At 48.6% G+C, this 27,370-nt stretch overlaps 10 protein-coding genes across 10 annotated transcripts; 5 read left to right on the top strand and 5 right to left on the bottom strand.

Annotated features, from left to right (window-relative positions):
- The first annotated feature begins 402 nt into the window (after positions 1–402).
- On the top strand, positions 403–1,431 carry LY89DRAFT_680929 (CMD-domain-containing protein). Its single transcript, XM_018214173.1, has 4 exons — positions 403–604; positions 680–856; positions 925–1,103; positions 1,160–1,431. The coding sequence occupies exons 1-4, from the start codon at positions 515–517 to the stop codon at positions 1,254–1,256; spliced, it is 543 nt and encodes a 180-aa protein (XP_018077195.1). The 5' UTR covers positions 403–514; the 3' UTR covers positions 1,257–1,431.
- A 145-nt stretch (positions 1,432–1,576) lies between these two features.
- Positions 1,577–3,873, bottom strand: LY89DRAFT_575001 (uncharacterized protein; the record flags this gene model as incomplete). The annotated part of the gene is made up of 5 exons (XM_018208776.1): positions 1,577–1,781; positions 1,831–3,036; positions 3,368–3,471; positions 3,520–3,735; positions 3,805–3,873. The coding sequence occupies 5 exons, from the start codon at positions 3,871–3,873 to the stop codon at positions 1,577–1,579; spliced, it is 1,800 nt and encodes a 599-aa protein (XP_018077194.1).
- Positions 3,874–4,262: 389 nt separating this feature from the next.
- Positions 4,263–4,933, top strand: LY89DRAFT_680927 (uncharacterized protein). Its single transcript, XM_018214172.1, has one exon. The coding sequence runs from the start codon at positions 4,534–4,536 to the stop codon at positions 4,732–4,734; it is 201 nt and encodes a 66-aa protein (XP_018077193.1). The 5' UTR covers positions 4,263–4,533; the 3' UTR covers positions 4,735–4,933.
- A 682-nt stretch (positions 4,934–5,615) lies between these two features.
- On the top strand, positions 5,616–6,014 carry LY89DRAFT_664621 (uncharacterized protein; the record flags this gene model as incomplete). The annotated part of the gene is made up of 1 exon (XM_018212788.1): positions 5,616–6,014. One exon carries the CDS (start codon positions 5,616–5,618, stop codon positions 6,012–6,014), a length of 399 nt encoding a protein of 132 aa, XP_018077192.1.
- Positions 6,015–7,195: 1,181 nt separating this feature from the next.
- On the bottom strand, positions 7,196–8,727 carry LY89DRAFT_311691 (14-3-3 protein). The gene is made up of 7 exons (XM_018206639.1): positions 8,549–8,727; positions 8,377–8,384; positions 8,235–8,313; positions 8,062–8,185; positions 7,859–8,009; positions 7,707–7,794; positions 7,196–7,654 (listed from the first exon to the last, which is right to left on the bottom strand). Exons 1-7 carry the CDS (start codon positions 8,558–8,560, stop codon positions 7,292–7,294), a joined length of 825 nt encoding a protein of 274 aa, XP_018077191.1. The 5' UTR covers positions 8,561–8,727; the 3' UTR covers positions 7,196–7,291.
- A 1,435-nt stretch (positions 8,728–10,162) lies between these two features.
- On the top strand, positions 10,163–13,654 carry LY89DRAFT_637136 (calcium ATPase). The gene is made up of 4 exons (XM_018211516.1): positions 10,163–10,496; positions 10,581–10,738; positions 10,797–13,435; positions 13,490–13,654. The coding sequence occupies exons 1-4, from the start codon at positions 10,379–10,381 to the stop codon at positions 13,575–13,577; spliced, it is 3,003 nt and encodes a 1,000-aa protein (XP_018077190.1). The 5' UTR covers positions 10,163–10,378; the 3' UTR covers positions 13,578–13,654.
- A 305-nt stretch (positions 13,655–13,959) lies between these two features.
- Positions 13,960–14,884, bottom strand: LY89DRAFT_680922 (proteasome subunit beta type-3; the record flags this gene model as incomplete). The annotated part of the gene is made up of 4 exons (XM_018214171.1): positions 14,740–14,884; positions 14,663–14,681; positions 14,162–14,613; positions 13,960–14,106 (listed from the first exon to the last, which is right to left on the bottom strand). Exons 1-4 carry the CDS (start codon positions 14,740–14,742, stop codon positions 13,963–13,965), a joined length of 618 nt encoding a protein of 205 aa, XP_018077189.1. The 5' UTR covers positions 14,743–14,884.
- A 63-nt stretch (positions 14,885–14,947) lies between these two features.
- Positions 14,948–16,994, top strand: LY89DRAFT_607672 (uncharacterized protein). The gene is made up of 2 exons (XM_018210472.1): positions 14,948–15,420; positions 15,468–16,994. The coding sequence occupies exons 1-2, from the start codon at positions 15,281–15,283 to the stop codon at positions 16,855–16,857; spliced, it is 1,530 nt and encodes a 509-aa protein (XP_018077188.1). The 5' UTR covers positions 14,948–15,280; the 3' UTR covers positions 16,858–16,994.
- LY89DRAFT_607669 (60S ribosomal protein L36) lies at positions 16,908–17,793 on the bottom strand (the record flags this gene model as incomplete). Its single annotated transcript, XM_018210471.1, has 4 exons — positions 16,908–17,264; positions 17,321–17,402; positions 17,471–17,571; positions 17,737–17,793. The coding sequence occupies 4 exons, from the start codon at positions 17,791–17,793 to the stop codon at positions 17,184–17,186; spliced, it is 321 nt and encodes a 106-aa protein (XP_018077187.1). The 3' UTR covers positions 16,908–17,183.
- Positions 17,794–19,272: 1,479 nt separating this feature from the next.
- LY89DRAFT_311590 (uncharacterized protein) lies at positions 19,273–24,268 on the bottom strand. Its single transcript, XM_018206638.1, has 3 exons — positions 23,989–24,268; positions 23,641–23,901; positions 19,273–23,584 (listed from the first exon to the last, which is right to left on the bottom strand). The coding sequence occupies exons 1-3, from the start codon at positions 24,138–24,140 to the stop codon at positions 19,360–19,362; spliced, it is 4,638 nt and encodes a 1,545-aa protein (XP_018077186.1). The 5' UTR covers positions 24,141–24,268; the 3' UTR covers positions 19,273–19,359.
- Positions 24,269–27,370: the final 3,102 nt, after the last annotated feature.

Below are 27,370 nucleotides of genomic sequence, written 5' to 3'. Positions count from 1 at the left end.
ATCGTAGATTGCTTTGTTGCTGAGAGGAGACCATGGTGAGAGATGTATTGAGGTTTGCTGTGTTCCCTGTGTTAAGATGTAAGAGTACTATAGCGTCATTGAATTAAGAAACATTTTCGAAACTGTGCTGGTATGCCGTCATACTCTGACCTACCTCACCTGCCGTTGTAAAAATAACCTTCAACTCACGAAGTATATTTCATGTATAAGATAGAGAGAGAGAGAAGAAAGACGTCGAAATAACCTCGACGGTGAAACTAACCAAGACTAATTCCTGGTTACATACGCTCTAACCCCGTTCATCCTCATGCGTCCTCCTGTTTGGCCAGAACCCGGGGTAGAGTTCGCGCTAGTCTGGCTTCCCCGCACTTTGGCGGCATGGGCAACTCAAACGAAACGCCTCCTCGTTTATCGAACACTAGACTTTTTTCGTTCATCACCTGTTACAGGTGAACTGGAGACCTAAGCATCAAGACGATTTGCGGTCACATAATTCGAAGGCAGATCTTGCAAGATGTTGCCCAACCCAGCTGGTGGACGTTACGGTCCCGAATCCGGAAGCCCGAATCTGTACCCTCACCCCTACGAGCATCTACGTCCCACGGTACCCCTTCCTCCCCCCATACCATACCATACCTATGCTATCTAGTTCCTAACCACTAACCAGCAAACCCACCAGAACACAACCAACTCCAGCACCCCCCTCTCCAAAAACAACATGGACGACCCCGTCCACAAAACCCTCTACGCCCAAGGCTACGAGATGCGCAAGAAAGTCGTCGGGGAAGATTACGTCGCTACCACTTTAGAGAAAGGGAGCAGTGATTTCATGAGGCCGTTGCAGCAGTTTGCTACTGTTTGTTTTCCTTTCCTTCTTTCCTCTTCTTATGTGGGTATGGACAAGGTACTGACAAAAGATGATAGGAATCAGCCTGGGGCACAATCTGGACTCGACCGGGACTTTCGCTTCGTGATAGAAGTTTGTTGAATCTGGTCATGTTGACGGCGTTGGGGAAGTGGATTGAGCTTGGGACGCATGTTAGGGGCGCAGTGAGGAATGGGGCGAGTGAGGTTGAGATTCGGGAGGCGTTGTTGCAGGCTAGGTGAGTTGAGTATCTGTTTCAATTGATGGATGAAATAGTTAATGTTTGGACAACAGTGCGTATTGTGGAATGCCGGCTGGGATGGAGGCTTTTAGAGTCGCGGATAGGGTTTTGAATGAAATGGTTGAGAAGGGCGAGTTGGTTCGAGGTTGAGCACTAGCTATAAAGAGATCACGACGTGATTATAGACATCAGCGAGGGTAGAAAATTTGCAGTCAAAGCTATCTTATTCGTTTCTTGAGATTGCTCTAGGGACTGATCGCACAAACGATTCGCATCGATGTAATGTAGCCCCCGTAGCTAGCTAAAGTACATCTCCGTCTTTGCGTAACAAACCAGCTCCCAACTGGAGCGTGAGCAAAAGCAGCAGAAACCCCCTATTTGTACAAGCGAAGATCCATCCAACCAGAAGTAAGCGCCGATGGAGGGTGTAGCTAAATGCAAGAGATGACCTCCTAGCAAAGATGTACAATTCAAAGGAATGGTGCAAGGCCTTGAGCGTTGGGTGGTAGCTCGCGTGCTTCTTGGAAGTAAGAGCTGTACTTGACCTCCCCTTTTCGCAGAGTAGCTTCGTCAACTTCACCTGGACCGTGGCCATTCTCTAAGCTCTTGCTGGATGATTGGTTTCCGGAGCTGGTAGCAGTAGGCCGAAGGTGGACGGGCTGAACAGAAACAGGTCTGTGTCTTTGTTAGCCTCAATTCTGTCAACAGCATGATGATTGCTTACCCGTTCAACTCCTTATCGATCTTCAAGAACTCCTTCATGGCGTCCTTGGTGCCTCTTTGTAGTAGATAACCGAGGTAGTAGCTGCTCAGGTCTTTCTTCGTCGACAAGGCCATGCGACTCCTGTTGATCATATCCCCGTTAACTTGCTTGATGCGAGCGTAATGCTCAGTCTCCGTGGCAGCACTCGTTGGTTGGGCAATTTCAAATTCGAGGTACTTCATCCAGAAGTGTCGGCTTTGAAGATACCACTGCTGGTTCTTCTGGAAAACCTGTCGTGCTTCATCAACAGAGCCTTGAATCTTCCACAGTAGGATCGCCCATTCAGCAACGAATGCAGCCTTGGCAAAGAGATCAACTTGTGGGTTGTCAATCTGATTCTTGTAGACCTGAATAGCAGCCTCAAGACCGGCTTGTCTCCGCTCGAGATTTGCCCATGACACGACTGTTTCAACGTGACCAGGCATGATATCCAAGATAGCTTGGTGAATATCACGAGCCACATCAACACGATCAGACATCTCCTCAAAGTAGGCGTATTGCAAACGAATACCAGGTCTGCCGATTGGTACATAAAGCGTACTGGCTCGTTGGTAAACATTTCGCACTTCTTCTTCCTTCTTCTCTTGTGCCAGCAACCATCTTGCGTATCGGAACCAGAACTCGTCATAGAATGCGCAGGTGACCAAGCATCTTTCATACAGGAAGACTGTTCGAGAGTAATCACCTTCTGCTTCTTCAAAGTCAAGGTACTTTCTCCAGTTGGCCAATTGTTGATAGTCCAACTCGGTGACATGGAAATATGGTCGCTTGATCTCAGACTCATAAGTCCAACGCTTCGTAGTCTCAGTTTGCGTACGACTGAAGCTGTCGAGATGATAATTGTCTATCTTGGTTCGGACCTCTCGTTCGATCTCCATTTCACCTTTGGGGCCATGTTGATAATTAGAATTGTCATCTTCAACCTCGGCACGGAATGAAGCCAATGTCTCGGCTGGTACAAGCTCAGCTAGAGGACGGGTGTGGGCAAGTTGGCGAAATCGCTCAAAGTAACGAGCATACTGGTGCATAGGAATCTTGGTGACTCGAAAGAGGATGGAGAAAATCTTGTCGTGGCCCTCAACTCGTTCTTCAAATTCTAGGTACTTGTCCCAGAAAGGATGAGAGAGGAAGTCCAAGCCAACACAGCTAGCACCACGTTCGAAAAGCCTGTGACAAAGTGTTAACGGTTTTTCGTGCGAGAAGGAGAAGGGAGCGCAAAGGTAGCAAGGAGTGCAAATACGGGAAGGGTAGTGTGCTTGAACTGGTGCCCTCAAATTCCATCCGCTTCGAAGATGTGTGCAGTGGTACGATATAAAAGCGAACGTGTGATAGAAGAAAAGAACCTGATCATGTGGGTGAGAAGATATCAAAGTAGAGCGACTCTTTTGGCATCTCACCGTCTGCGACCTGTGATATCCAAAATGCAGTGCTCACAACCGTCGTGATCGCATCCGTCGCAGTCTGTGTTAAAGGGAAGGAAAGAGTCCAGTATACTTACTCTCTGATCACGTCTGGATCATGGCTCGTCTCGACCTTGAAGGAGCAGTAGTCGGTCCATAGGTCGACAGATGTTGTAATGCTTGCGACTCCTCTCTCAAAGACCTAGCCCTTGTCAGCGTGCGATCTTTTGTGGTTCACTTTCCAACCCACCATTTCAGCAGCCTCTGTGCCAGCAATGGAGAACTCCAAATCCGCATATTTCTTCCAGTAGCCGAATAGGAGCGGAAACTTGGCTAGGAATCTATCGTAGGCATCTCGTGTGGTTGCAATCGCTTGGGGGCTGGAGTTTCGGTTTAGGCCACCTTCCAATTGCTCCGCAGCGCGAACAAGCTTTTCCCAATTCTCGAAGTTATCGGTGTCCTCGAGCTTTGCGCCTGTTAGCAGCAGAACAATACAGGTCGTCCAGCGACGTCCTCGGAGCTTTGGAGCACATACCACTTCAGCATTGAGCTTCTTGATCTCGGCAGACTCCTCGTCTGTGCCTCCGTAATTGAAGTCACTCATTGTCGCGAGAGTGGATTTGCAATCGACGATTGTGATGAGATCGCGTTGGATGTGTCTTGTGAACGAGTGAAAGACGAAGAGCCTGATCCAATGCGCGAAAACAATGCGAACGATCTTCGCAGGCTGAGCGAGATTCAGCCTCATCTAGATGAGCGGCCGCATCTCTAACGGCATTGAGACTAGTGTCATCTTCTGCTATGAAAAGATCTATCGCGAAGGAACGATTCTGATTTTTCTCCTTCCATAGGCTGGTGATGATCGATACTCAGTATCACATATAATAGGAAGAGAATGAACGCTCTTCTAGAGCATGATCTCAACATGACCCAATCTGAAGCCTCTTCGAATGTTCTGCGCTGCTAGAACATATTTTTCAATCTCATTTGAAGCTGCATTTCTCACATTCTTTATACTTCCTCCCTTGGTGCAGCAGGATCCTGAAGACGTCTATTACTTTCTTTGTGTCTATGCACCCTGCGCCTACGTGCGATCTGACACCGTGGGTACTTGCTTGGTACTTCCAGCAACCTGAAATATCTAACTTTGCGCTTTCAAGTAAATTATCGTTCTGGCAATATCTCCATCCTGTCCATAGCTACACAATCAGCCTCAAATATCTTTTGCTCTAGGCTCTTGTTCGCACACAGTCGATGGGGGAAAATGCTTTCGGCTTCGAACACTTACTTTGGATTTCCAGTTCAGATCATATCATTCCCCCTGCTTTGTACTTTGAAAGGTGTCTGTGTTGTCGTGTTGAGTCGTGTTCGATTGTGTATCCCACAGCCAAGGCGCCGAACACCTGCAGAGATACTCAAGATGACGGGGTATTACGTTTTTGTGTTTGGTTTGCGAAAACTTTGAGCGGGAAAATCAATGCGATAAAGTATGACAATACGAGCAGAACGGCAAGAAGCTGTGTCTACATCATTCTTGAGAGACTAGGAGGATAAGAATTTTGTGTGCAGAATTTGCATTGCTCTCAATCGAGTGTAATTCTTAATAAGATCTTGTTCTTTGAGCTCCTCACTCCTGAGTCGCAAGTACACCTTTGAATTTACGAGTTGCCAACGTGGCCTTCTTACGCTGTGTTACCGACACATTTATACCAGTATGCTCTGCTTGTGACTTTTTTGAGGCTGTGACGTGAACCGATGACGCCAACCACAGATATTAGCATCTTCATCCACCTCTAAACTTGAACCTTGCGAATTGTCCTCCATATAGACCACCAGATATATAGTATTGGATTATCACTGAACAAAGAGCGTGTAAGAGTACCCGGTACACTACTTCACCAACCTTCAACCTCGGAGCTTTAAGATTTATGATCAGAGGTAATATTGCTACTAACTTAATAGAAACGTAGACCGTAACACAAATCAACAAAGCGATCTCGTTATATAGCTCTTCAACTAGGATAACTGAATGTCCCCACTACTGTACTCTCATGAATACCATAAAGACTGACCTCGATTCATCCACGTGATAGCCTTCCGCGTGTTTTTATTTACCGAACTCATCTTTCTTCCCTTTTCATGTCACCAACAATAGCAAAGGGAAACACTTTGTAAATCAGTTTTGAGTACTGCCCATTCCATCCAATCTAACACTCCCACCAAAAAAAATCAAGGCCATCCTATCGCCTGATCTCATTTACCACCTTCTCTTGTTCCATACATACACTGAATACCGCCCTTCCACCCATTGATACATATCCTCCGTTACACCCAATCCCACAACAAATGCCCAACCCCCGCAGACCAGCCCCACAAATCGAGATCTGGCGCTCAGAAGTCAGCCGCTCCTTCACCCCCACCGAACAAGTATACACCTCGCCCCCAATTTCTCTACCATCATTCTGGAAGAAGATTCTTCGTCGCTCTTTTATCTCGTCTCCTCTGTCTTTGAACAAGAATTCTAAAGCCGAGGGCCAGAATGGGGATAGGACGGAGATGTATGATAAAGGAGCAGGGGTTCACGAAGGGGACAGGGAGAGGGAAAGTAGTTTACAGTTTGGAAGTGAGGAGAGCGAGGATGATGTATTGAGGGAGAGGAGGGAAAGGTTGGAGCGGGCAGCTAGGTTGCTAAGGAGTGGTGGGAAGGAGAAAAAGGAAGAGGAGGGGAGGAGAGATGGTGGGTGAACGATGAAGGCATATCAACACCGTTGTCAACGGAATCGAGATATTCTCACAAAAAAAATTCTACAAAGATCATCTCATCTACACCGGGAGCCCTGATTCTTCCTCGGCTCCGGAGCCCATCTAGGCCATCTGACTCTCGCCAAGTTTGGTGCGACGGACGACGGCCACGAAGGCGACGAAGTATTTATACCTGGTGGTCAAGCAAGATTGTCGAGATGCGACTCAATCCAGTGAACAGATGATTCGCACACCTGAGGCCGGTAACGCGTAGTGAATCGGCCTGGTCGAGCAAGGTTGTGAGATGGTAATTCACTACAATCAATCGACAACGCTCCTGTTTCCTGAGGCATGTAAAATCTCGTGGATAAGTTTTAATAAGAAGTCGGGATAATTCAGTAACGACAGGTGGGTGATTTGAGTTGACAAAACTAGTTCTGACTTGAACAAAAGTAAAGCGCTAGGATTGTGTCACGACATATGGACAGTTTAGGTGCTCAATCACTATCAAAACTTATCTTTATTATCTTTAACTTGAAAATAGTTCTGATTTGAGCACGAGAGAAGTACCAGGATTATATCACGACATATGGGTTGTACAAGTGAGTGCGAGTGATAGTCTCACGATGGCAAAGCAAGGACAATGTGGGGTTATTATCATGACAACTGGCATATTAGGAGGTCTTCATTCTAGACTGATCACATATGGACAAATCACTTCACAAGCATATTGAGACAAACGGTGTGGAGAATTCATCCTGCTAGCTACGTTAAAGCAACGAGCAAGGGAGAGGCTATTCGCTATGACGACAACGCAAGTGGGATGTAAGAAATCCGAGGGATATCTAGTCGGAAAGCACAACCACCAGAGCAAACAACAAGAAGCAACGTAGATAGAGAGGTTTTGGAAAGTACCAAATTGCCAACAGGATCTCCCTAGAAAACACGTGCCGTCGAAGCTCTTGTGAAGAAATGCATTCCAATATCAAAGACGTCCGCTTCAGAAGCTTTAGACTCCATCCACAAAGCACGCCTCTGACGTGAAAGACCGCAGATAAAGAAAGCATCGCAACCAGAAAGGAAAACATGATCGTAAGTCCGCAGGATGGTGTATTCGCAAATCGCAATTCGCAAACAGGCACTCAATCTGCTTTTCATATCAACTCCCATCCCCCTACCCATGCTGCAATCACTCCACCAGCAAGCCGGGTATACCAGCCACTCCAGCAAGATCAAGAAGCATATGAAAACGAGACGAGGAGATTCGCGAGAGGTGAGATCTAAGATTGTTCGGTGGCGGGTGGGGCTTCCTTTGGTTCCTCAGCCTTAACCTCGGGCTCGGCAGCCTTCTCAGCGTCCTTTGGTGCTTCAGCTGGTGCAGCCTCAGCATCAGCACTATCTGAAGAGGTCCAGAGAGTAAGGTTGTCGCGGAGGAGTTGCATGATGAGGGTGCTGTCACGGTAGGACTCCTCGGAGAGAGAGTCGAGCTCCGCAATGGCATCGTCGAAAGCTTGCTTGGCAAGGTGGCATGCACGATCGGGGGAGTTGAGGATCTCATAGTAGAAGACGGAGAAGTTAAGGGCCAAGCCAAGACGGATGGGGTGGGTTGGGGTGAGTTCGGTCTGAGCGACGTCGGTTGCGTTCTGTACAACATTCATCAGCACTTTTCTACTAATTATTGCAAACATGTCATACCTTGTAAGCCTCGTGGGCAGCGGTAGCAGCAACCTTACGCTTCTCACCGGATGCGAACTCAGCCAAGTAACGGTGGTAATCGCCCTTCCTAGGGTAGGAGTCAGTAAATGTATCTCTGCGTGACATGATATGATTGCGACGATAAGACGTACATCTTGTGGTAGAAGACCTTGGACTCTCCAGACTCGGCCTTGGGAATCAAGGACTCGTCGAGGACATCAAGAACATCTTGGCAGACCTTCTCAAGTTCGGTTTCGATCTTTTGACGGTAGTCTCGGATGGTGGAAACGTGCTTGTCGGTACCTGGAAGTAAGTCAGCAACAGGACTGGCGAGGATGGTACAAGATTCCCTCACCCTTGGACTCCTCCTTTTGCTCAATAGAGCTAATGATTCGCCAAGAAGCACGACGAGTACCGACGACGTTCTTGTACGCGACAGACAACAGGTTTCGCTCGTCGACAGTGAGCTCACCACCCAACTGCGCACCGTGTCAGCAATCGTCCCCGGTAGCCGAACGCGTCGCGCACCTTAGCAACCTCCTTCATGTACGTAACCATCTCATCGTAACGCTCGGCCTGCTCGCAGAGCCTCGCGAGGAAGGTCTTGCTATGCGGGTATTAGTATCAACATCAGGTCGACGCTCAAAGGCGAAGAGGGAGTAGATCGAACCTTTCACGCTACATGATAACACAGCAGTTAGCAGAGTATACTCAACAGATCGGAGAGGCGTGTGAGGGAGACATGAACGCGCGTGGATAAGGGAAGGAGTCAATGGAGGGGAACCAAACTTGGACCCGCAAAAGAAGTGACGTGGAGAGATTTGGGTTTGAAGGGAGCTTACCTCGTTAGTCATTGTGGAATGTATCTGCAACGACGAAGATGGTGGTATTTGTGATGAGTCTGGACGTGCAATTCTGTTGTGTTTGGAAAATGACGGTCTTGTTCTCGAAAGGTTGATGGCCTTGGGCAACGAAGTGCGGTAGCGTAGCGCGGATTGTCAACGCTTGGCATCAAGCGAGAACCACCAAATGGGCAAATTCACCTCCTGCGGATCAGCTGCGGATGAGCCGTATAGACCGACGATATAGTCGAGTCGATGCACGTTATTGGGATTCACTTTACTTCTAATTATTCTATTGTCCTATCCGTCATCAAGCAACGGCCGGGACTGTTACATCTTCATAAATCATGGAAAAGAGCATCACGTGTCCCTCACCAGCCAGCATGAAATACCTACCTTACATATGCCCTGACAACACATCTTTCTGGTCATGGAACATGGAGGGAAGTCCTTCCTCAGTCCTATCATTTCCCAAGACTCGAATCAAGGCGCATAGTCAACAACATCTGAGCACTGCTTGAATCTTGCGAAGGGGAGCGGAGCATAACAATAATCTCTCTTGCTCCTCCTCCTTGCCTAGTGCACGTCATTTGACTGCCAGCCAGCCTCTGATGCCTGGTTTGTCCCGTTCCTCCGATGATCTTCTACATCTCATATATCAGATATGAGTGGTCGCTGGGTCCCAAACAAACACCACCGAGAACCCTCTTATCACTCTATATTGTCCGATTCTGCCTTGTGGTTGGCAAGGATTTAATGTGCTGGCAAAAAGTGCTGGCCAATGGGGTCACATGTAAATGTTGACTGCCCAACGACCAGGTTCTGAAGATTTCAGTCTGGTGTCACAAGGCAACAGTCCGTGAGGCCATCCACAGTCCTTGAATCGTCTCCGAATCCGGACTCGGCATCCGTCTCCCTGGCCTGAAGTACCGCAACTTATGTAAGCCAAGCAGACTTAGGCTCGATTCAAGCCACAGTTGATAGAAGATTGGTACGGTATCATCCTCTCCCCAGTCACTCTGGTACTGTAGTCGCGAACAAGAACATCTTATTAAGGGTGCTGGCAAAATTCGGTGGGAAAAAGTTATTTGTACATTAGTGACTAGAAGAAGGAATTCTTACTTCCCATAAGCTGGTCGATAGATCATGGCGATCAAATCGCGGTGAGCTTTGACTTTGAGGTTCGATGGCTGGACCTGGCTACACTGGGTGAATGATTCTCATGAGAGACATGAGAGAACGACGGGAATGTCTGAGAGCGGCGGAGAATTGTTAGCTAATCTGATCTGGCTGATGCGAACTCACTATGGTTGGCTGTTTCATTCGCATGAAGGCGCTCCACCAGATAAGGTCCTTACCATGATATTGCAACTACAAGACCTGGGGAGCGATGCGGCTCAACTTAGTCTCTGATACTGATATCGACTTCTCGGAACATTGTCAACCAGCTTCACCACAATGTCCCTGTTGACAGCGGGAATGCATCCCGAATGCAGTGCCAGAAACGTGACATCCCACCTTCTCCATCAGGAGCGCCAATCGGTCAACGTGCTACGATACCGAGCTCGCTTGAGGCTCGGCCAGCTAATCCAGGCTAGAACAGCCTCGAAATAGAGGACACTTGTAGATTTTCGACGGCAAACTTACCAAGCAACAATTGAAGATCTTCTCTGATCGCTGGGGCTTTCGTCTTTACCTTTCATACAAATTGTTCGTATTCTTGCAAACGCTCATTAGCAAGGATATTTTTCGTCATACATGCCCTGCCAAACATAAACTGTTAGCCGCGACCCGGTCCATACCTTACAGCTCCCCCACGTTCCAGTCAAAATGTTAGACGCATATGCGAAATCTACGGAAGAGGTCCTGAAGTTCTTCTCGGTGTCTGAGACACAAGGACTAACAGACTCCCAAGTCCAAGCCTCAAAAGAGAAACATGGTCGCAATGGTAGGCTGAAATCTATCTTTGCGCTGCGCCAGCTTCAGCTTGCAACTTGAAGCAAGAATAGACCAAAGACTGATTGTTCCGCAGCTATCGCAGAAGACCCTCCAACGCCAATCTGGGAGCTCATCCTCGAACAGTTCAAAGATCAACTTGTTATTATTTTGCTAGGATCTGCAGCAATTTCATTCGTCCTCGCGCTTTTCGAAGAAGATGGAGGCTGGACAGCTTTTGTGGACCCTGCAGTTGTGCGTATAATCTCCTCGAAAATCGCCTCTAAAATCCCTACTAACATTACATTCCTAGATCCTGACAATCTTAATTCTTAATGCCGTCGTAGGCGTATCCCAAGAGAGTAGCGCAGAGAAAGCCATTGCTGCTCTTCAAGAGTACTCTGCGAACGAGGCCAAGGTCATTCGAAATGGAAAAATCACAAGGATTCGAGCCGAGGAATTGGTACCAGGAGATATAATTTCAGTGGCTGTAGGAGACAGAATACCAGCAGATTGCAGAGTTCTTGCTATTCAAAGTAACAGCTTTGCAGTGGACCAAGCCATCCTCACCGGAGAAAGCGAGAGTGTTGGAAAGGATACTGCCGCAGTACTAGATCTGAAGGCTGTCAAGCAAGACCAAATCAACACTCTCTTTTCTGGAACCACTGTGGTTACTGGTCATGCTACAGCAATTGTGGTCTTGACTGGATCAAACACTGCTATTGGAGATATCCACGAAAGCATTACTGCTCAAATTTCTGAACCGACGCCATTGAAGCAAAAGCTTAATGATTTTGGCGATACTCTGGCCAAAGTGATCTCGGTCATATGCATCATTGTCTGGCTTATCAACATTCCCCACTTTGCCGACCCTACTCATGGAAGCTGGGCCAAGGGCGCGATTTACTACCTCAAGATTGCTGTATCACTCGGTGTTGCAGCTATTCCAGAAGGTTTGGCTGTTGTTATCACAACATGTCTCGCTCTTGGAACCAGAAAGATGGCTGCTAAGAATGCTGTTGTCCGAAGTCTGCCTTCCGTTGAAACGCTTGGTAGCTGCAGCGTTATCTGCTCTGACAAGACTGGCACTTTGACTACCAATCAGATGAGTGTCAATAAGATTGTGTACATCAACGAAGCTGGAAACGACCTTGAAGAGCTAGACGTTGAAGGCACCACTTTCTCTCCCCACGGAAACATCTCGTCGAAAGGCAAAATAGTCGCCGATGTGGCCAACAAGTCAAACACTGTTTTCCAAATGGCCGAGGTGGCAGCGCTCTGTAACGATGCTCAACTTGCCTTTGAATCCAAATCTGGAACTTATTCCAACGTTGGCGAGCCTACTGAAGGAGCACTACGTGTCCTTGTTGAAAAGATTGGTACTCAGGATGCAGCTCAGAATCAGGCAAAAGCTGGTAGTGCCGCTCAAGATTGTCTGCATCTTGCTAGCTCTTGGTACGAAAAGAGAAGCCCACGCATTTCCACCTACGAGTTCTCTAGAGACAGAAAAAGTATGTCCGTCCTCGTAGGGAACAAGAGCCAACAGAAGCTTCTTGTCAAAGGAGCACCTGAGAGCATCATTGATCGCTGTACCTCTGTCCTTGTAGGAGCCAATGGCAAGAAAGTTGCCTTGTCCAAGAGTCTTTCCGAGTTATTGTTGAAGGAAGTCGTGGATTACGGAAACAGAGGACTTCGAGTTATTGCTTTGGCTAGCGTTGACGACGTGGCATCGAACCTTCTGTTGAAGAAGGCTAAATCCACTCAAGAGTATCTCCAACTTGAGCAGAACCTCACCCTCCTTGGTCTTGTTGGCATGCTCGATCCTCCTCGTCCCGAAGTAGCTGGTTCTATCAGAAAGTGCAAGGAAGCCGGTATTAGAGTCATTGTCATTACCGGCGACAACCGCAACACCGCTGAAACCATCTGCCGTCAAATCGGTGTCTTCAGCGAGTATGAAGATTTGAAGGGCAAGAGCTACACTGGCCGAGAATTCGACAACTTGAGCGAGAGCGAGCAACTGGAAGCAGCTAAGAGGGCCTCTCTCTTCTCTCGTGTTGAGCCGAGTCACAAGTCGAAACTCGTGGATCTCCTACAGTCCGCTGGGGAGGTCGTTGCCATGACTGGCGACGGTGTCAACGATGCACCTGCTTTGAAGAAAGCTGATATTGGTGTCGCCATGGGATCTGGAACCGATGTTGCAAAATTGGCAGCAGACATGGTTCTTGCTGATGACAACTTCGCTACGATTGAGGTCGCTGTTGAAGAGGGTCGTTCGATCTACAACAACACTCAACAGTTCATCAGATATCTCATCTCATCTAACATCGGCGAGGTCGTGTCCATCTTCCTCACAGCAGCCGTTGGCATGCCAGAAGCTCTTATCCCTGTTCAATTACTTTGGGTCAACCTTGTAACCGATGGTCTTCCCGCGACAGCTCTTTCTTTCAATCCCCCAGACCACGATGTTATGAGAAGAGCACCAAGAAAGCGCGACGAAGCCCTCATTGGCGGTTGGTTGTTCTTCCGTTATATGGTCATCGGTATCTACGTTGGTCTTGCTACGGTAGCTGGTTATGCTTGGTGGTTCATGTTCTACAGCGAGGGACCACAAATCACCTTCTACAAGCTATCGCATTTCCATCGCTGCTCCTCACAATTCTCAGAGATTGGCTGCCAGATGTTCTCGAACGATATGGCAAAATCGGCATCTACCGTCTCGCTTTCGATCCTCGTTGTCATTGAGATGTTCAACGCCATGAATGCATTGTCGTCTAGCGAGTCCCTTCTTACACTTCCTCTTTGGGAAAACATGATGCTGGTGTATGCCATCGCATTGTCAATGGCCTTGCACTTTGCTCTGCTCTACACTCCAGTTCTGCAGACATTGTTCTCTATCCTACCTCTCAACTGGGCAGAGTGGCAAGCTGTATTGGTGATAAGTGCGCCCGTCATGTAAGTTCTCTAAACGATCCACTTTTAGGGATGATAATCACTAACATATCGTAGTCTGATTGACGAGGTGCTCAAATTCGTCGAGAGACAAATGTTCATCGAGAAAGCACCAGTGGCGCAGATTAGAGCAAAGAAAGAATAGATCATGGAAGGCAATAAAGATCATGATCCCCGAATAGGGCTGTAAATTACTAGATAGTAGATATAGAACAAAAATGTACTTATTTGCTTCAAATCCTTGTTCTGCTATTGCATGTGTCAAATCAGAAGTCCGCACCAACTATTGGTCTTATTATAGCTTCGAAAAGCTTTGGCTGAGGGAGTTCAAGTGAAACTACAGTCTGGGAATCAGGATTAGTATCGTAAAGGTTGTCGTTTTGCTCTCATCTAGCATAATGCCATGAATGCTTAGTATACACAAGACGTGCTGAAGGTCTCTATTCTCAGCAACTGTGTCTTGACCTTCATCTCATCCCAACGCCCTTCACCATCCATCCACGTCCAGCCAACAATCTCCTCCAAACCCTCTAATCCTGTCTGCCCTTCAATAATCGCTTAGTGACCTTGTCCTTCTCGATAATGTAGACGTGTGCACCCCAACCCGACAACGCATCTCTGTCCACAGCATTCAGTAAAGCTTGCGAGATAGTCTCGAACAGATCCTCTGGTGCCTACAGACCCCCCATTAGCACTCTCGCCCATCCTAGACACAGAAAAAAGACTCACAAGATCCGGCTCCCAAAGCCCCTCGCAGGTACCAAACAACTGATCACTCGCCGTCCCACTGACAATAAAGTCCTTCGCAAAATCAATACACCCAATACTATCAAACCCGCAAATAAACGGCTTGCCCGTCTTCTGATCAATGCCCGCAACGACCGGCGACACGAAATAGGGACCGAATCTCTTCTCGTACAGGGAACTGCTAACCAAGTTCGCCATTGTGGAAGGAGAGATGTTTCGCTCTTCGCGGAGACGGTACATGTTGACTTTGTAGCGGAAGAGATCGCTGACCGTCGACACGTCGGTGGCGAGGCCGGTGAGACCTAGGTAGACGTCGCCGTAGGAGAAGATTTTGGGGAAGTTGTTGGAGACGGTTAGGGATTGGAGGCCGAGGCGGAGATCGCAGGCTATGGCGACGCAGTCTTTGCCTACCATTGCTACGCAGGCGCCACCATCTTGAGAGGTGTTAGAGAATCGAGCGGAAGGAAGGAGGGGAGGGCATACTGATTGAGAATGGGGAGCTCTGTTGGAGCACGAGGTCAGCGCGGTGTTTCATGGCAGAGTGAAGGGGGAATGCGTACCATTTTGACGGAGTTATTGCGATTGAGGGTATCTTGAGAGGTGGATAGAGCTTAAAGAAGTCTATTCGGGGTTGCAGAGAGCTTCGCGGATGGTGATGTGGAGAAAGTGAGGCTGGCCTGTATTTCGAAATAGAGTTCCTGCAGGTAGACAAGGCGCACGCGTCCGCACCTCACGTCGAGCTTCAAAAAGCTCGGACTAATCAGATTCAGGCACCACATAACGAATATGGGATTTATTGCAAACACCAACATTTGAAATTCCAAGCTTCGCTTGCATGTTTGTCCTTCCTCATTCCATGTTCATATTCACTCTACTGTAGAAAAGTTGCACCTTTGAGATCATACGTTTCTGCGCTACATTCTGCGAAGCTTTATCAACACCCCGCCACGCCCGCTTCTGACAAAGATTCGAGAAGCAAAGAGAACTTTGAAGACACAACAAAGTTTCTTGGGAGCCCAGTCGCTCGGAGGATCCTTTGTCTAGAGGAAGATTTCTCGTAGACCCCACGAAACCTAGGACTATCCAAGACAATCCGCGACCATGGCCTCTCATGTCGTTGTGTTGGACGGCAATTACAGAAGACACCAAGTCAAAGTCACTCCAGGCAAATACATGACAGAAGTCCTCGAGGAAGCCTGCAAGAAGTTCAGTAACCTCAACCCAAGTAACTTTGGTCTCAAGTACGTTCTCCTACTTCCTGTTACAAGCAAAGTCTAACAGTCTACAGGAACAATAACAAGCCAATCGACCTCTCGAGAACTTTCAGACAGACAGGTCTTGCCTCGGGAGCAAAGCTCGAGCTTGTTCAAGTTTCTCGAACCCCGTCTGCGGTCTCGATAGCATTACAATTACCAGAAGCCCTAGCATCATCTGCGGCTGGTGGACGGTTAACGGATAAGGTGCCTAGTGATACAACATTATGGCTGATATTACGGAAATTCGAGTCAAGTGGAGGAGCGAACCTGAACTTCACTGCTAGAGGTGTCACAAAAGTAGAGAATGGAGCTTCAGGTGCTGGACGGATATTCTACGAGATGCCTAATCTTAATATTATGGGTAGAGAGCTATCGACGTTTGCGGATCTGCAAAAGACTCTGGCTCAGTTAGGTATGAATGGGGGAAGTGCTTTGATTCGACTTAGCTTCAAGACAACAGACCAACCTCTGGAGGAAGCAATGTCTGAAATCGGCAAGTACTTCAAGGAAGAAGAAGCTGCTGCCACTGAGGAAGTCGAACCCCGAAAGGATGTCGAGACCATCACACACGCTCTCCAAAGACTCCCATCCTCCGAAGGAGAGTCCAAGGACGTGGATATGACTTCTGGCACATCAGAAACAAACACAACAACGGAAGACCCATCACCATACCCAGAAACCGTCGGCGACCTTCCACCACCACTCACACCTTCCAAGCGCGCCGCTGAGAAATCTCCGTCTCCAGAACAAGTCTTAGGACCAGATCAACGACCTGTATCCGTGTATCGCCCACCATCCGCCCATGTCCCTCTCGCTGCTACCACACCTCACAACGAATCCGACTACGAGCCAACCATCGCCCATGCCAAGCTCCACCAAAGTCGTCTCCTGAACAATACTCACAACAAGCGTTTACTCTCTGATGCCGAAGAAGAGCGAGTCAACAAGGAACGAGCAGAAAAGCTGGCAAACACGAAAGAAGTCTCGATCAAGATCCGGTTCCCTGATCAATCTTCCATTGTGGCTCCATTTACTGCTACTGATACTGGTGCGCATCTCTACGCCTTCGTGCGTGGCGTCATTGTAGCAGAAGATCAGCCCTTCAAGCTGGTATGGAATGGGAAGGGAGTCCAGACCGTATCGAACGATGAGAAGAAGCTGATTAAGGACTTGGGCTTCGAGAGGAGCGTACTGGTCAACTTCCACTGGGAGGATGATGCGAGGGAGAGCGTAAGAAAGGCGACGATCTTGAAGCCTCAGTATGCCCAGACCGCAAGGGAGGTTGCGGTCCCAGAGATCCCAAGCGTGGATGCTGGCGAAGAAGATAAAACCCCAGTCGTAAAAGAGAAGCCCAAGGAGAGCTCAGGAGAAGGCAAGCAAAAGGGAATCCCAAAGTGGTTCAAGGGTTTGGGCAAGAAATGAGATGCATGATCATAGAAGTGATGAATTCATGAATGTCAGGGGAGTATTGCGGGATGTCTGTTAGCATTGATCATAGCGAGGCGTTATTGCTCTTTTTGGTCTGCATCAAGACCACATAGCATAAATCACATTTTCTCACTCTCTCGAACCCGCAAAATTGTTGTGTTGTAGAATGTCATTCATTGCTTCCATTTGCCATAGCTGCTGCTGCTGCAATCATCGTGACGAAGAGCAAGCCGACCAACCAACTGACTGACGCAAGTATCATTCATACAACTCCGCCCATCCATCCATCCCAACCATATCGAGATATCTCAGAAAGGAATCTAATGACCAGCTCTCCTCGACTCAGCAATAACCCGCTGCAACTCATCAACCTTCGCCTTCGCACGACCAAAAGTACCGAGCTACACCATCATCATTAGCCCTCATCCCACCACATGCACGGATCAGTGTAACATACCCTCTTCTTCGCCAACTTTCTCGCACGCTTATCCTTGCTGTTCCTCAACAACTCGATAACACGACGCTCATACGGAGCCAATCTGTCAATTCCCCATCAGCCCCCACCCAAACAAATAGAAAGAAGGAGGGAAGGAAGACAAAAACGTACCCAGAAACCTCCTTGACAATCTCGCGGACAAACGCAGTGCGCTTACTGAGATGTCCCTTGGTGCGCGAGACTCTCGGCTTGACGACGCGGGATTCTGTCTTCTGAAGAAGGGGTTAGCCGGTCCATCGCAACTGACGTGAAGTTGAGATCCTCCAAGAGGTGAGACTGGCGAGCTTGCTTGCTTGCGAGTTTACAAGAGCAAACGAGCGAAGAATCGGCGAGCTGAGAGCTCTTGGAGGAACCCGGGAGAGGAGGATAATTCATACGTGGCCCTTGTTCAATCCAACGGCGATGCCGCTGCGTTCCTTGCGTTCTGCTGCCATGGTTGACGGTGTCGTGATGGCGTTGGCGTTGGGGTTTGTCGATGGAGGAGAAATATCGAGGTGGATGGGGTGGGAAAAGTTTCGCGATGTGGCTTTGTGGATCACGTGTGTGTGGAGCTAGGGAGTTTAGCGAGATCTTGGTTTTGGTAGCCTTGTAGTTACAGTACAGTACAGCCTTGTCGGGTTTACTTTGGCCGGTGTGAGATATGCAACAAAATTTTGAAATGTCTAGAATATCTGGGGTCAATAGACTTTCTTGAGGCCTTTTTACAGTCTTTAGTCTTCACTTCTTTGGTTAAGGGGTAAGACTGACTGATGCAAAAGGTTACAAGTATACATAGCGTTAAGCCTCGTACCACAGCCTTGTCGGAAACACTTTGTCCGGTGTAAGATGTGCAACAAAAAATCTTGAGCGTATGTCTGAAACTCTTTAGATGATTGAGAGGCTTGAATATAGCATAGTAGGTAGTGTTGTGAAAGACTATGAATATAGTGCGAATTGTGTTGTATGCCCAACAACAGCGAATTGCCACTATCCGCAAAACGCGCATATCCCGCCCAAAGCGCTGATCGCGCGGAAGGCGCTGATTGCGAGAATTGCGCAAATATCTGCTAATTGTCAAGCAATAAATGAGAAATGATACAACTTCTAAAGAACGTTGGGGAGATGTTAACGAGAAAAGACATACAGTTATTGATTACCACCATCACCGAGGACAGCAATTCGAGACAGTGTTATAAGTCTATGTGACAGCTGAAGTAGTTCTTTTGAATTGCTCTGCTTCGTTGGCAGCGTAAATCAGTGTTTGGCAGTACAGAGTTCTCCCCAATAGCCTTGGAACCGTCCGTCATGAAAGATTGAACAGGCAAGATATGAAAGCATGACCCGTTTCTCACGGCGAGCCTCTCAATCTCCAGACATGTCACACTCCACGGCTTGGCTCTGAATATGTTCATCCCTTTCATTCACATCATGCGCCACTTATCAACAAGTACCCTTACAATACCATACCAATCCATCACACATAATCAAATCGTACAGGCATCTCTTTCCTTCTCTCATTCCTCCTTCGCTCCTTTTCTCAAATTCATAAACAAATCCCATCAATCACCCCATGAAAATGCCCGAAGTCAACCACCATCGCCAGTGCATTAGGAAAAGAACAATCAAATAAAGGCAATCATCCAACCCCAACTCTGCCTTAAAAACAACCTGGGTATAAACCTCCTCTGCTCTCTCCTGTGCTGTGCTGAAAGAAGAAACGCTTTGCTGAAACGAAGTAAAGTAACTCGGCCGTTTCTGTTCTCGCAGCCAGAATGCAAGATTGTATGAACCATTCGAATGCTATTGTACAGTCGTAAAAAGAAATGCGTAAAGGAAGAAGTCATTAGTAATTACAGTAATCATCATCTTTATGATGAATCGTGGTCGGGACGTCTCGGCACCAGTCCAAGGTCGCCATCTATGCATTGAAGGAAGAAAGATCTCCACTTCTATCATCGTTCGTATCAAGCTTCGTGGGGTATTTTAATCGAAGAAAGATTCCTCGTCAACGAGACCTGAGGTCATCTGTTAGAATTATATATTGTAGGAAAGGAAATATTAGAAAGAGAAAAGGGGTGCTTACGGCCATCATTGAGCCGATTGTTACTAGGTTTGCGTGGACCCAAGCCTATGTTCATACCGAACATGCTACTTTCACGTCTCTTGGTCTTATTACCACTGCTACTCTCCGCACCATATTGTCTTTGAGTTTGACTTCCTCCAAACTGTTCGTACGATGGGCCGGCTAAAGTTGGAGCTGATCTACCATACTCTGGACCCGCCATGGTGGGAGCTTGAAGCTTTTGCTCATACGCAGGCTGGAGTGGGGTGAAACCAGTATCATACTGTGGCCGCTGGTGATAATGTTGAGGCATTGGGAATGGATGTGCTTGTTGGAATGATTGTTGATCATACGATGGGGTCGGAAGATCCTGGAACTTCTGGCGTCTGGGAGATCGGATATCCTCAGGTGTCAGTGGGGGGGCTGTCACGGTGACTTCGACTCCCGGCCCGTGCTCGTCCGGCTCTTGATCGAATATATCATCATATTTCTGCAAGAACAAAGCGAAGACGGGTTGCGGAATGTTGAGGGTTGGCGAGAAGACGATGCCAACATTTCGAACAGTCATCTTGTTTCGATCCGAGTGATTGATAATATTGATCAGGAAGCCTGAGAGATATCTGAGGAGGGCATTATTGACTCGTGGGAGTCTGTGAACAAGTCCGTTCAAGGCTCGGATCTTCTCATCCATATCGTTGAGTTCAGTGACAGCAACAAATTCGAGGTGGAGCTCTCTTGTCAAGATTGTCTGTGGCAATTCTCTGAGATATTGCTTCAAGAGTGAGGCAACGGCGTGAATATCGTAGTATTGCTCATCAGTAACCAGGTTAATGTCTCCCTCGTTGTTGAAGCGTTCCTTGAGTGCTTTGATCACGACACTTGAACCACTCAACCTGAAAATTCCCTCTTCAGCGGCCGCGTTCTTTGCATCGAGATATTCAATACATCGGTAGACAACAGCAGGAAGCTCGATGTCTACGTTGACTGGATGGTTGTATCTCACAGCTTCTCCCAAAGGCGCTCCGAATGCAGGTCTGATCGGTCCATGCTGTTCATATGCCAGCTGCGACAGATTAGTATTTGAGTCGTTCGGTGACGGTTCTTGCATGTCAGCAGATGCCCGAGGCTTTGGACCAAATCCGAAGAAGCTGCGTTTCTTCTGCTTGATTCGTTCGTCTTGTCCCGCTGGAGCTAGCATGTTCTGTCTGTTTCCCCATGATGATGAATCTTGAATGACCTGCGCATTCTTTGGTGCTGAGATGTTCTTGGATTGAGGCAATTGAGCCAGAGGATCTCGTTCATAACCATATGTGGGTGGTGATGGCGTGCTAGAGTTCTTACGGACACCGACTGGTACATTGCCTGCCTTTGTGTTTTCGTAGCTAACGCCTCTAAGACCATCATCGGCTGGATCAGGTGTAGGTTGATTGCGTGTTGACGCAGCATATATCTTCTTCTTGGACTTAGAGCCATTGACATTTCCAGATGCAGCAGAGTTGGTGCGATCATGTTGAACGGGAGCTTCCTCATCCTCCTCGTCCTTGATGTCAACATATAAAAGCAGAGCAGCCACCCAATCATCACGCTCCTGATCGCTCTCAGCACACAGAACATGGCGAACAAGGCTCGATGAATCTTTCCGCTTCGGCTCCAAAATCAGGAAAGCGTGGCGGTATTGGTTGTCAACATCATCTTCGCCACGTGAAGGAGACGAGTTGTCAGACTGTTGTTGTTGCTTTCCAATCTGAGCATGTTGCAACTTGATTGCACCGAGATTTGGTCCACCAGGAGCATCATAGTACTTGAAGACAGGTCCGTCCAGGACGAAGTATCGTGCCTTCCAGCCACCGAAGTTCTTGCCTCTCTTAGTCAAATATCCATTCTTCAATGGTCTTCCACCTGGACCAGTCTTGACTGGGCTTTCGGAACCCGAGTCACGACTAGGAACGTCTTCCGCATATGGCTCCATGGTGTTAGTTGAGAGATATCGACAAATCTCCAAAGCGGAGTTCATGTCCATTTGCGTATTCAACATTTCATCAAGATATTTGTCCAGAGCTGCTCGTCTAGCATCAACCTTAGCAGGTGCATGGCCACTGAACAACGATCGTTCTGGAGTCTTGGCAGTGAAGTTTGGAGATTGCTTCAGTACTTGGTCCAAGTTGGCGAGCGAAGCAGAATCCTTCTCAACTCTCCACAACTCTTTGCCGTCAGATCTTGCGAACACAGCCAACGTAAAGACAGGATCCTCTTCGAAATTCTTAGGAAACATGATACTAGCTCTAGAAGGCTTCAGGCGAGAAGATGCCACTCTGACATCTATCGATGGGAGAGCGTTTGGCGGAAGTAATAGATCCGGATATTCCTCGGTGATTAGGCCTTTATATACTCCGCTCTTAATTGAAGGTGTGATAGTGACTGGAGAGGTGTCATCCTTGGGACTCGAATCTACGTTATCACTTGTCTTCTTTGCGATGATCAGAGGCTTCGGTGAGACCAGCTGTAAAGGTTCACCTTTAGGCGCACCCGGCGATGAAATTGACATTGGTGTATTCGGTGGGAGGGGTATAGGCTGACGAGGAGCACGTGGGGACAGAGGTACAGCTCCTGGGAAACCGCCCATTCGGGGTGACATTGGTGGCGAATGGACAGAAGAGTGATTTGATCCACGGGGTAGTGGAGATCCTGGGGGTCGGTCCATCGGTCTGGGACTCATGGGCAAACCTGGACTCATCAGAGGCGGGGATACAGACGTCAGTCCCGAAGCCTCGCTGAGCACACCAGCCAACGAGCCTGAATTGGATTCAGAACCAGAGAAATGGCGTAGATGAGCATCTGGTGGAGATATAGGAATGGTCCTTGGACTTAATGGCATTGGATCTGCTTTCACGGAAAATTTTGACTCCTTGGGTGTCGTTGGCCGAGATTTTGACCCCTTCGCACTCTTCTTGGACAAACTTCGAATTTCCGCATCCTTCATAGCCGCGATTTCTCGTTCTTTATCGTCCTCTTCTCTTGTCTTTCGTCGGCCACGTTCCGTAAATGCTGGCAGTTCATCAACTTCCAATATATCATCATAATCGGAGTCTGTCTCTTCTCCTGCACCAGAAGTCTGGCGCAAATGTGAGCTTGCGTTCTTCTTTCCCAAATTTAAAGGCGCCGGTGGAGCTTTTCGAGGTGGTGTAGGGAATGATTTTATGCCTTCATCAGGGTTGGGAGTCGCCCCAATGATGGCCACAGAAGGTGTTTGACTCGACATTGGTGCTCTTGGAGGTGGTACGTTGGGTGGCGGTCCTTTCGGTGGATCCGAGGGAAGGCTTCGTGATGGTGGCAGAGTCGCGTTATATGGCACTTCCCTCGCAACGTCAACTGCCTTTCGCTGCTGCTGACCGGCCTCAAATCCTGCTTGCGGTGCATCCGGGTTGTATTGCTGGAAAGCATGCTGCGTAGGAGATGGCATCTTGTGCTCTGCTTCAACCATATTGTTAAGACTGGGCGCTTGGAGCTGCATTGCGGGAGGAGTGATAGGATAAGGAGCCAGTGCGACATCAATCGGCGAGTGAGGATGATCTTGTTCTGGATCTCTCAAGCCAGCAGAGACCAATGCTTCCATACCTGTAGGTTTCGAGACTTCTACAATCCGAGTGTCTGATGAAGTTGTTGATCCTGCTTCAGAAGGCACTCCCGGGTTTGAGTCCACTGGCGAAGGATTAGAGATCTGCTGTGCCGCCAACTCCTTAAACTTCTTTCGATAACGCTCCCTGTCCTTTACTGCTCGATCAAGATCCTTGTTCAGACCCAAAATCATTGCTCTCTGCTTGTCTACCAAACGCCATAGTTGGGCATTCTGTGCCGAAATTGACTGTTTATTTTCCAGCAAGTGTTGTATGAGGGCCTCAGGACTTCCTGCTGCCCTAATGAGACTCGCGATATCTGCTGAACCGTCTGACTTCATGTCTTGCGAACCGCTCTTCGAGTGTCCATGGCCTGACAGTGAGGAAATGGCAGAATCGATCGAGGATGTTCGAGGAGGTGCTCGACCCATTTCCGCCCTATGTGCTGGATTGTTGGCCGCCATTGTTGGTCGCGTGCCAGTAGAGAAGCCTCCTGGCGGCTTAGAGGTTAGGACAGGATCGGATACACTTCGTGTGGCCTCATTCGTTTCGTTGACAGGACGAGCGTATCTACACAACAGTAAGTTAGAGCCAAGACCACTTCCTCTGCCATAGATCTCTATTACCTTGGTGGATTTGCCTCTGGTAGCGAGTCTACAGATGAGGTTTCCGATGTATAAAAGCTCTTTTCGGAGGCTAGCAGGTCGTCTAGACGCTCCGTGGGAGATCGAGGTTGCTGAGGGCTCTGATGAACTGAGCTCGACGACGGCGAAGTGTGATCGACACCACTTCGTGGAAAGGTGGTTCTGGTAGGAGTGACACTGCTCAGTGGAGATGTAGCTGTGGTACTAGTTTGGAGAGGACTGGGAGCAGCCTTGCGCTGAGACCTTGAGAGAGGATCCAGGTCAGTAGTGCACGTTTACGCGGTAACAGCAGCAGTAGCAGCACCGCCGATGAAAATAGACTTTACATACCTCCTTCCAGTATCTGGTGCTGTTGGAGATGAGTTGTTTGGTGAGTAGTAGACCTGATTACGCCCTCCAGTGGGGCTGTCTTGAGGAAAGAACTGGAGTTGCGTCGTCTGGGCATCGGAGGGTCCTTCGTTCTGTTGCGAAAGCTGCGACATCGCCCACCGGCTGAGACTGCGTCTGCTATGCAGATGGAGAGAAAGGCTCGACTACCAATTGGCTGACATTCGAGCCAAGAAGGAAAGGCTCTCCAGTCAGAAGAAGGGTGGCGCCTGACTGCACGAAGCTGGGGCAGAGGGTTTCGAAATGCCTGGTTGACCCTGATTGCCGTCGCACCTTCAACAGAGCGACGTTCAGGCGAGACTCTCGAACGCGGAGCGAGCGTGCAATAGGTCAGCACCGGGGCCAGGATGGATGCAAAAGACTGGAGGTGTGAGGGAGCAAGCAAAAGTCAGTTGGAAATGCTACTGCTGCTGTTCCTGTACAGTGTGGTCCACGTTGGCTGCATGCGCATGCGTGAGTGAGGTGAGGGTTGTTTGGTTGGTGGTGCGGGTTGGGTCTGGGTGTGGTGCAGAAATAATATGTACAAAGGATTAAGAATTATCACAAGAAGCTCGACGACTAGACAGGCCTCACGTCAGCCACAAAGAGACTGACTGTATGTCGGGTATGATCTAGGTCGACTGGGAAGAGCGAGTCATGGGAGAGCAAGTGGTTGTTGGTCGTTGGTTGTGAGTGAGAACCGTAGCAGTGTGAGTAAGTAGAAAGTGTAAGTGGATGTGGATGTGTGGTGGTACGGTATGGGGGGTTCGATATGCACGACGGGGGTAGGAACTACGGGCAATTATTGAGATTGGCTCGGTGCGGGTTTGATTTAATTTTGATTTGATGAGGGATGCTCGATGGCAGATGTTCTTGCGCTGCCGAGAGAGAGGCCAGGAGAAGACCGTAGTCAATAATTCTGAGGGTAACAATAAATGCCGTTGTCGTCTGTAAAGTTGTAGTAGTGGAGTGGAGTGGATAATAAGATGCTCGACTCGTAGAATAATAATTGCAGGGCTGTCCAATTATTTGGCCACATCGGTCGGTTGCCCCTATGCGTGACGTTCGTCTATTTCTCGAGTCTCCTGTGCATTGCATCTCGTTCTTGCATCCCTCCCTTCGCTCTCCCACTCCCACGTTGCAGCGTCAACTTTTCTGCTGCATCATGATGATTTGCACTTCCGAACCGCATCGCTCCAATGCGGTACGGTACCATAATCGCAGCACAGTAGCTGATCTTTCCGCACCGTTGCTGCCGCTGGTTCCCTTCCCCCAGAGACGGTTGATTGGCGTCCCAAGTGATTACTCAAGGGACGAGGGCGCCACAGCAGGGTAACAGGGTGCTCGCAGACAAACGAGTCTGAAGAGATCACTTGGTTCCCACCACTGCGGTCGTCGTCTTACGCCGGGAAGATGCTTAAGCACGCACGCCAACAGAATCCAGTGAGCGCCGGTGATACCCGAACCGACGCCCATCTGCAAGATACCCCTTCTGTCAACGGAGCGACCCTAAAACATGCAGACTGCATTTGCGCGGCTGCAAGATAAGGAAGTGTATATGTATCGTACTGTACCTCTCGACAGCAGTACGGAGGCATGTCGAGTCGAAGGATTTGAATATCTTCATTTCCTGGTCTGGTCCCTAGTCAGGCCAGGAACTGAACTGAACTCAACTCAGGGGTACATGCAAGCGAGAACACTCGACCCCACTCGCCGTAACCCCATTTTCTCTAGACAGAGTCAAGCTCTCCAGTTCCATCTCGAAAATGGAAAGTCTGCTGATCACCCTGTCGTCGTGATAAGGTCATACCTGGATCTTATGTCCGACGGTATATAGTCGTAATCTAAACTCGTTAACGTTGTATATATGGCTATTGTTCGGAAACTCGAACTTTGATAGCAGCCTCATCTAAATGCCATATCTCGTCCTAAAGTTTACGCAACCTCTTCGATTGTACCTGCTCGTCACTGGACGAATCTCAAATAAGCTCCTCCGGATCTGAATTGTGCCACACGCCGTCTTCGGGCATCCAGAATCACAAAGCCGGCTCCTTCGATCAACGCCATGGCCTTCAAAGCGAAATCGAAAAGCTTGGGGTAACAGGGGACACTCGACAGAGGGAGATGACATTTCTTCCCTAGACGTGAAACCGTGAAACATGTTTCCCATTCACTGTCCGATGCTTGACAGATCTCGGTATTCTCTGTACCTGACGTCTCAGATATGTACCCGCTCCATTCAGAAGGTGGTCGTGACCACGTCGCCACTGGAAGGACACCAGCCGAGCAAAGCATCATCATGCACCTCATAGCGATGCTCAAGTCCATTCGCAACCCCGGATCGTCAAGCAAAAAGCAATCCTCTCCGACTCCTCTTCTTGCCACACACACACACAAAAGAAAGATATTCCCATCCGAGCGCTTATAGAAACGGCAGTCAAACGAACCACGGGCGCTGCCTTCAGCCACAGCAGCTCCAAGCAGTTAGAACACTTTCCAGGAGGGCTGCATCCTATCCCCACATCTCTGCACTGGACCGAATCAGAGAATCAGAGCAGAATGCGCCGAAGGTGTGTCCCTGCATACTTTCAAAGCTAGGGACTTGAAAATCTGGAGTCTGGACGGACAGAGGAACTTCCCTCCAGATCTCAATGCTCTCTGCTGTGGTCAGAGCGCGGATGTTCACCAGGAAGAAGAAGGTTATCCGTTACCGTCTTTTGGTCCTCGGGACAGCTGCTGCTGACGCTGGCAAGGTTGGTACGGAGCATTGTCTCCTCGTTTTCTTCCCTCTTAATCAACCGTGAACGAGCAGCCCTGATTTCAGGGGAATCTAGGCTGCATCACGCTGACCCTCCATATCGAGCCGTCTCTGTCTTAACCCCTCTCATAACCACACCAAAAGACGATTAGATCTAGCTCACAATCGCACATCCGCAAGCACTGGCTGACAGCGGGCCACACACTGCAGTGCACCAAGCGCTGCAGTGGAGAGAGCAAGAAAGTCGGTGTGACGGGCAGCACCGCGCATTTCCAGTGGTGTTGCAGCGATAAAATAATACCAGGCTCATTAAGGACCAACCGGATTGCTGACCAGGCCAAATCACGGTCTGTTCGCACCCCACATATAATCTATTGGCGCAGCGATTGTCACCCTGACCCTGAACATCATGACTGAAGCGAAATGTCGTTGTCGTTGAAACAAGAACGTCGTGATGGTTTGGTGCCTGTGCACGCAATAACTTTACTCAAGGCTAGAAGATGTCTGCGATTGAACCTAAGGACATAAGGTTACATTACTTCTGACAAACTCTACAACTCTACAGGAAACCATTACTTCCGATCATAT

This window comes from Mollisia scopiformis (genome assembly GCF_001500285.1).
Source record: "Mollisia scopiformis unplaced genomic scaffold LY89scaffold_3, whole genome shotgun sequence".
NCBI classification, from domain to species: Eukaryota; Fungi; Ascomycota; class Leotiomycetes; order Helotiales; family Mollisiaceae; genus Mollisia; species Mollisia scopiformis.
Note: the sequence above shows the minus strand (reverse complement) of the source record. Positions and strands in the feature narration are given on the sequence as shown.